Raw genomic sequence first — 8192 nt, 5'->3', positions numbered from 1 at the left:
TTTTCTCTTTCTGAATCATCTCTTCGTTTCTTTTCCGTTCCTGTTCTAGCAGTTCTTGTTCTTTCTTTATTCTCTCCAGTTCTTCTTGGTGTTTTCTTTCTTCTTCGAGTGCTTTCTGTTTGAGCGCCTCCCGCTCTCGTTCTATTTGTTCTTCCATTTCCTTCTCTCTGCGTCTTCTTTCCATTTCTTTTTGTTCTTCAGCTTCCCTTTGCTTTCGTTCTTTTTCCAATCGATCTTGTAGTTCTTTTTCTTTACGTATTCTCTCCTGTTCGAGTTTCTCTTCGGTTTCTTTCTGTTTTCGCAATCTTTCTCTTTCCAATTCTTCTTGCATTTCTCTTTCTTTTTGACGCCTCTCTCTTTCGAGAAGTTCTTCAGTTTCTCTCATCCTTTGTCTTCTTTCATCTTCCAACTTGTCTTCCAGTTCTTTCTGTTTTCTTGTTTCTTTCTGTTTTCGCAATCTTTCTCTTTCCAATTCTTCTTGCATTTCTCTTTCTTTTTGTCGCCTCTCTCTTTCGAGAAGTTCTTTAGTTTCTCTCATTCTTTGTCTTCTTTCATCTTCCAACTTGTCTTCCAGTTCTTTCTGTTTTCTCCGTTTTTCTCTTTCTAGTTCTTCTTCCGCTTCTCGTTTCTTGCGTATTCTCTCCTTTTCAAGTTGGTCTTGGAGTTCCTTTTCTTTTTGTCTCCTTTCCTCTTCCAACTTCTCCTGCATTTCTTTTTGTTTTCTCAATTTCTCTTGTTCAATTTTCTCTTCCGCTTCTCTTTCTTTGCGTAATCTTTCTTGTTCTATTCTGTCCTGTATTTCCTTTTCTTTTAGTTTCCTCTCTATTTCCATTTGTTCTTCAGCCTCTCTCTGCTTTCGTTTCCGTTCTTCTTCTAATTTTTCTTCCATCTCTTTCATTTTCCTCGTTCTCTCTTCTTCCAATGCTTTATCAAGTGCTTTTTGTTGTTCTACTAGTTTCTCACGAGCTTCAATCTCCTTCCTCCTCCTGATTTCTTCCTGTATCAATTGTTCTTCAAATTCTTTTTCTCGTCTCTCTTGTTCCAGTTTTGCTTCCACTTCTTTCTGTATTCTTTCGTTTTCTATCCTCTCTCGTTCTTCTGATTCTCTTTTTATTTGCAATTCGTGTTTTCTTCTCAACTCTTGTTCTAAATCTTTCAATCGTTCCAGATCTTCTAAAAAAAAAAAAAAAAAATGGATAAAAACAGATATTGTCCTCAAGTGACGACCTTATAATGCCAACCTTATAATGAAAAGAAAAGGAGGGGAAAATGATGTAAGATTAACACATTTACGTTTCTATGAGTTGGTAGCTAGGTAGGTGCACACCTTGGAGCAGTGTCCACATCCACACATACTCGACGTGGACACAGCTTAACAACTGACCCAAAACTCGCGTACCTTTTCTAGTTTAACACACAAATTCAACTGAGTAGATGATCACAGGAAAAAGAAATACAACAAACGGGGAAAAATAGCTACAATAAAACCACATCTAAATAAAGGAAAGGCTAGATGATAGAAAGAAAAAAGCTCGACGCTACCTAGTCACGAACCCCGAACCTCTCCACTACGGAACTGTCACTTGAACCATTGAGAAGCGTCAGTGATAACCTCTTCACAATTCAGCCACACAAGGCAACAGTAGAAAAGAAAATGGGAACTAATTACAAAAAAAAACTAGCGCATGCCAAAAATATCTCCAAATTTTAAATTGTGTAAAAATTTGAGCATAAAAAGCAATTTTCCCCGTCGGCCTGGTGTGTCTGTGTGTTTTTAATCATTGTTTTTCATACAATCGTAATGAGGAAGACATAATTATTATGGGTAGACTGATGCATTCCGGTAGATGGTGTAGAAATTTGAATTATGTATTCCGTGCACATTGCATAGTTAATTTTAGATTAGGGGAATCATCAGGCGTTCTCTAAAAATACAAATTCATAAATAATGTTATTGGAAAATGTAATGTCTTGAACGAGTTATACGAAAGTCGAAGCATTTTCTATCGAGGAAATTGCTAAATCCGAAATTGGCCAGCCTAAAATGTAGCGCTACTTCTTTGTAAGCGGTAGGTCGAAGGTTAGATCCCCACCTGGAGTGAACTTTATCCTAATCAATATTCATTCTCGGAACGGACTGGCTTTCTCCTATTCTACCCACCTTTTTTTTACGAAAGTCGAAGCATTTTCTATCGAGGAAATTGCTAAATCCGAAATTGGCCAGCCTAAAATGTAGCGCTACTTCTTTGTAAGCGGTAGATCGAAGGTCAGATCCCCACATGGAGTGAACTTTATCCTAATCAATATTCATTCTCGGAACGGACTGGCTTTCTTCTATCCTACCCACCTTCTCTTTTCGATTTCGAAATGATAAGACCTCAGCAAAAAGCATTATAGGGGAAGCTATTACAGAACAATATGCGGTGTAGGTAGTTAAATTAGAAAATTACACATTACTATTGCGTGTACTTGTATCTACGTAATTTTGCAAGTGAAAAACAAATAAGCTTCAAATATTTTTTAGAGCAACGAAACAGGAAAAGAGTTCAAACAATTTTTAAACACGATAAAAGCTAGATTATGCTTTCGATAAAAACAGCTCTAATTTGAACACAGGAATTTTTTGTGGGTACTCACTGACTCCAATAAGCTGCAGTATTAGAAAAGAAACAATAAATTAAATTAATCAATGATAACAGAATTAGCTAAATAAAGAAGAGGCAGATGTACATGGGGTCCATCTGCTTGATTGAGCATAGCTACCCTAAAAGGAGCAATGTAGGTTAAAAATTGTAATCCTATGGATATAGGAAGCAAGGAAATAAAGTTTCAGCTGGAATTAGTTTAGAACTTTAGGTTCTAGCTCAGGGGTAAAATAAGGGAATGTTGTTTCCCAACTTTACTTGCCCCTTACCGAAACTTTTTCCAGCCCAAACTTTACTGACGACTAGAAAGCTATCCCCAATTGATCGGCAAATGTCGAACAATGCCAATCGACGAAACCAGAAGTAGCCACAAGCCATCCACACTGTCGATTTGCAGCTAAAATAGAATAGCTGTCTTTAACTGTTGAGTTTTTACCAATCTTCAAATGCCGAACAAATGAGGATCTAGCATCTATTAAGAGGCGTACAATGTGTTAGTAAAGGACATAAGCGGTAGCTACTTACATGCTGATAACACTCTAGAAATCGTTTAAGCGGTTTGGTAGTATACAGGCGGCCTGTATTCACCTCTGTTATGCTGTGTTGGTTGAGCTTGTCTTCTGGTATACCGCTAGATGTCTGCACAGGTGAGGGTGACTTCTTGAGTGGACTAGTAGGCTGAGGTATCTTGCTGACAAATGTCGTGTGTTCCGTGTGAGTTCTAGTAGGTGACTTGGGTGATTGGCTTTGTCTTCTAACCTCCTCCAGAGCGCGTCCTTGTTCCTCTTTTAGTTTCTGACATTTCCTCTCCTCCTCTCCCCGGGGGGTTTTTTTTTTTTTTTTTTTTAATAGATAATGTTAGTTTTCGGAACGGCTGGCTTTCTCCTATCCTGTCTTCCTTCTCTCTTTGATTTCGGAACGATAGGACCTTAGCAATTACAGTTCCCTCTATCAAGCCTCTTCAAAAAAGAAAAAAAAATGTGATAGACTCGAACCCACATTCCCCAGGTCTCCTATCCTGTCTTCCTTCTCTCTTCGATTTCGGGACGATAAGACCTTAGCAGTTACAGTTCCCTCTATCAAACCTCTTCAAAAAAGAAAAAAAAATGTGATAGGCTCGAACCCACATCCCCCAGATTACCAACCTGTGGAACTGCTCTACACGGATCTCTCGATCATATTCCTGACTCCTACTCATACTGGAAGGGAGAGTGGCATACTTTCTGGCCAATATGGGTTCCGCCTGGGGTTGGGCAGGACTGGACAGTTTCCTCACAATCAGGGAGTCCTGGTATCGAGTCCAGGCCGAGTTGATGCTGGAACGCAGCTGATGGATTTCCTGCAGAATGACGCGGATCCCTTCGCTCTGGAATTAGAAGAGGAGAAACCGATTGAGATGAGATTGAAAAGTCCCTTTACCCTTGCAGTCATAAGGTCTTAAATATCTCATTGGTATGGCAAAATTGGATTAGCTGAATCAGTGAATTCTTATTGTTAAATTAAACGGACCCTTCGCTCTGGAATTAGAAGAGGAGAAACCGATTGAGATGAGATTGAAAAGTCCCTTTACCCTTGCAGTCATAAGGTCTTAAATATTTCATTGGTATGGCAAAATTGGATTAGCTGAATCAGTGAATTCTTTTTGTTAGATTAAACGGGTGAAGATTCATCCAAACTCTTGATTTCTGGATTACCTATGCTTTTTACAGCGGTAAACTTAACCATAAAAAGAAAAGATTAAGATTGAACCCTAAATTTTATTAAAGTAAAAACAGAACGAACCAAGTTTCTTTAATCTGCAATATTGCTTTCAGTTCGTCCGTTTGTTCCGCGATAAGTGATAAAGTTCAGATAAATAATATTATCCCATCAGGATAAAATCCGCCCCGGGCGGGAATCGAACCCACGGCCTAGCGCTTACAAGGCAGACGCACTACCAACTACCAACTAAGCTAGCTAGGCTGGCCCAAGTTTCTTTAATCTGCAATATTGCTTTCAGTTCGTCCGTTTGTTCCGCGATAAGTGATAAAGCTTACATTCTGTATGGGTATGCCCAGAGTTTCGCCTTCCAGCACAACACTCCCACATATTTCATCCAGTACAGGCGTCCAGTTTTTTACTTCCTCATTGTATGCATTGTCTCTCTGGAGAGCTTTGAGCTTTTCAATCACCTGCAAAACGGAAGGAAACAGTGAGGACAATACAATTATTGAGATATTAAAATCCCAATGAAAAACAGTGAGAAAAAAAAGTAAATTAAAATTGAAATCTCTTGCCAGCCTAGTTAGCTTAGTTGGTAGTGCGTCTGCCTTGTAAGCGCTAGGCCGCGGGTTCGATTCCCGCTCGGGGCGGATTTTATCCTGATGGGATAACGTTCGTTCTCGGAACGGCTGGCTTTCTCCTATCCTGTCTTCCTTCTCTCTTCAATTTCGGGACGATAAGACCATAGCAGTTACAGTTCCCTCTGTCAAACCTCTTAAAAAAAAAGTTGAAATTTCGGTTAGAAAAAAAGTCGAGGAAACGTGCTGATAGAATATTTCTGGCAAACATGTCATGTTTTTGAACACCAACCACTAAAAAGAAAATAGCAACAAATAGGAGCTGTATTTGTTTCAAAAACCTGGCAATGGGTTGATATTTTTTTTTTTTTTTTCCAGAACCGATAACTTACAGTGTGAGAGCTGCTGAAGAAGTGCATCACTTTGATCCATAGCTCCGCACGGGTCTCAGTTTCATGGATCAAGTCAGCACACTGCTGCAGGAGTAGATACGCTTTGGACTTCAGATCAGCAGAGTCCTCCAGTGTCTTGAGAAAGCGAATCAGCTTCTCTTGCACCTCCTGGAATGGTATTTTAGCTGCATATAAATTAAGTATAAAACTCATGCTGACTAAACTCTTACCTTGGCAGCTATTAGATATCCTTCATTCTGTCGGTACAATTTATATGCACTGGATACGCATTGTCCTGAAGTGAACTCCTCCATATGTATCATTCTACTTAGCTCCTCCACATCTAGTATACATGCTGACTCAACTCTTACCTTGGCAGCTATTAGATACGAGCACCAAAGTTGTGACAAAATAACACAAAGAAATTGCATTTACATTTACAAATATTTTAGGAGTTACAGGTTCTTGTGAACAAGTGGTCTGATCAAGTCGCATTGACAAAGGCTTAAATTTAAATGGCTGTCTCTGTGCATACACACTGCACAGAGGTCAACAAACATTTCAACTGAATCTGAAGCCTAACTGCGAATACCTTGACTACCATTTTGTACACCTACAAATGCAGTCAAAGCAGGAAAGCGCAAACAAACTACTGTCTAAATTTTGAAGCGTCTTAAAGGAGGGAGGAAAGCGGAAGACCTTAAACTAGGCCAGTTCTTAATTATGACAAGCGGTCAACGCACTACATACCTACCGTGGAAATTTGTCTGTCTGATAACATGACAAGCGTGTTGTTCAACGGTCACGCCGCGCTGTGTTAACTTTTTGAAGGGCCATTTACCCATCATACGGCTAATCGTAATTATGGCTAAAGATTTAAAATACTTGTGTTCAATCCAGTTTTCCCACGACAAATTAATCCCGTTTCTCCTGGAAAATTAATACTGTTCTTCCTCAATCAAGTTTCCACTCTGCAAACTTTACGTTCTTAAGGTGTATCCAAACATAGTCGATCGACGAGGTGAATCTATGGGTTCGAGATAGTGTGGACGGTTCAGTTGACATCGATTGATGTCAATGTCGATCGTCGGCCGGTCGACTATGTGTGACACACCTTTAGGAAAAAGATCACCTCAAAACCATATATCTAAGGGAGCAACATACGAGTCGTAGAACATAGTCATAGAACAACACATAATTATGTGATAATAGGGAAGCCCTCTTTACTTTCCTTATCCTATAGAAAGGAAAGTAACGTAATCGGGTCACTTTTTTTCCCTAAGCCAATAAGAATAGTTCGAGAAACTCACCTCTAACAAAACTCCACCAAACTCCAATCACAGTCCCATAATGTTCACAAAAACATCCCCCACCGCACGGGAAAAAGTAAAAAAACACGCAACCAAATTCGAAAAACCCACCACGCACTCAAAACCGTCAAAACACACTGCAAAGCGAAATAAACACACTAATTAAAGAGATTGAAAAATCCTATTTATAAAAATTATGAATATAAGCGGTATGGATGATTATTTTCGTGTTTCTTTTTTGTAAATTTCTTCTCTTTTTTAATTCTGTGCTTCAAAACGAGTCGAGAGCGCAAGAAACGCGCACCAGAGTGGAGAGCGCAAGAAATGCGCGAGAAGGAAATGGAAGATTTGAGATTCTTAAAATATACCGCACCACTATGTGGACAGGGAGATTGAATCAGGGAAGACATAGGGGGGAGATGAGGGAGGCCGGGACTCAGCAAGTTTTAAATTAAAATGGGCTTACTTACTTTCGTGTCCGTGAGATAGGAAAGGCACCTACCTATCTCACGGTGTTGGAAGGATTGGGGAAACAGGACTGAGAATCCCAGATCGAATTTTGACTGGTTTCTTGTCGATGTCGATCGACTTCAGTCGATTTCAGGCGATTCCACTGTAGACGCACTTTAACGGCTTAGGTACTTGTGTATAGGCACCTGACTAGGCACCGAAAACAGTGCTAACGTTAAATAATATTTTATTTTGTAGTTATATGTCTTCTTTTTTTTATTTTTATTTTATTTATTTATTACTGTTTTTTTTTTTTTTTTTTTTTTTTTTTTTTCTTTTTCTTTTTTTGCTTGATAGGCCATGATTGAAGATAATGAGGTCATATAAATACCTATAATTTTTTTGGAAATTTCCAAGTAAGAGGAAAAGAGAAGATATAGAAGAAAGAAAAAGAGAGAGAGAGAGAGAGGATAAAGGAGAGAGAGTGATAGAGGATAAAGGAGAAGAGACAGAGGAGGGGAAGGAGAGAGATATAGAAGGGAAAGAAAAGGGGAGAGAGATTTGAACAGTGTAGCTGTAGAGGGATAGGAAATGGAAACTTGAGAGAAAAAAGTGATGGATTAGTGAGGGGAAGGGAATGATGGAAGAAGAAGAAGAAGAAGAAGAAGAAGAAGAAGGAAGAAAAAGAGACGGATAAAGTTATAATCGAGCTAACGGGACGGAAGGAAGAGAAAAGGACAGAGGAAGAAAATGGCCGAGCGAGACAAAATACAAAGTGGTGTGACCATCACACCACTTTTTATTACTGACAAGAGGTGTATGTTGGGGATAACGGGAAGAGACAGATAGAGAAACGAATGGGTAAGATATCATTGATAGTCACACGTAGAATGGTTGGTAGATGAAGTCCATCAATGCTGAAAGAAGACCCTAACAACATCCTGTTGGCCTTACGATATAGCGTACGTTACCCAACCAAAAATGTTGCTAGGGGAAGAAAGGACGAAAATGAGGTTAACAAGAAAGAAAAAAAAGGAAGAGGAAGAGGAGAAGAAGAAGAAAGGGAGGAGGAGGAGGAGGAGGAGAGATCGGAAGAGCGGGTCAGCAGGAATGCCG

At 39.4% G+C, this 8192-nt stretch overlaps 1 protein-coding gene across 1 annotated transcript; it reads right to left on the bottom strand.

Annotated features, from left to right (window-relative positions):
• Position 1: 1 nt before the first annotated feature.
• LOC103524662 (calponin homology domain-containing protein DDB_G0272472-like) lies at positions 2-5639 on the bottom strand (the record flags this gene model as incomplete). The annotated part of the gene is made up of 7 exons (XM_026819901.1): positions 5547-5639; positions 5317-5484; positions 4682-4816; positions 3787-4011; positions 3171-3404; positions 2638-2650; positions 2-1173 (listed from the first exon to the last, which is right to left on the bottom strand). Coding segments are annotated over exons 1-7 (2040 nt in total), but the record flags the coding sequence as incomplete, so codon positions are not given.
• Positions 5640-8192: the final 2553 nt, after the last annotated feature.

Source organism: Diaphorina citri, unplaced genomic scaffold, assembly GCF_000475195.1.
Source record: "Diaphorina citri unplaced genomic scaffold, Diaci psyllid genome assembly version 1.1 scaffold6, whole genome shotgun sequence".
NCBI lineage: Eukaryota > Metazoa > Arthropoda > Insecta > Hemiptera > Psyllidae > Diaphorina > Diaphorina citri.
Note: the sequence above shows the minus strand (reverse complement) of the source record. Positions and strands in the feature narration are given on the sequence as shown.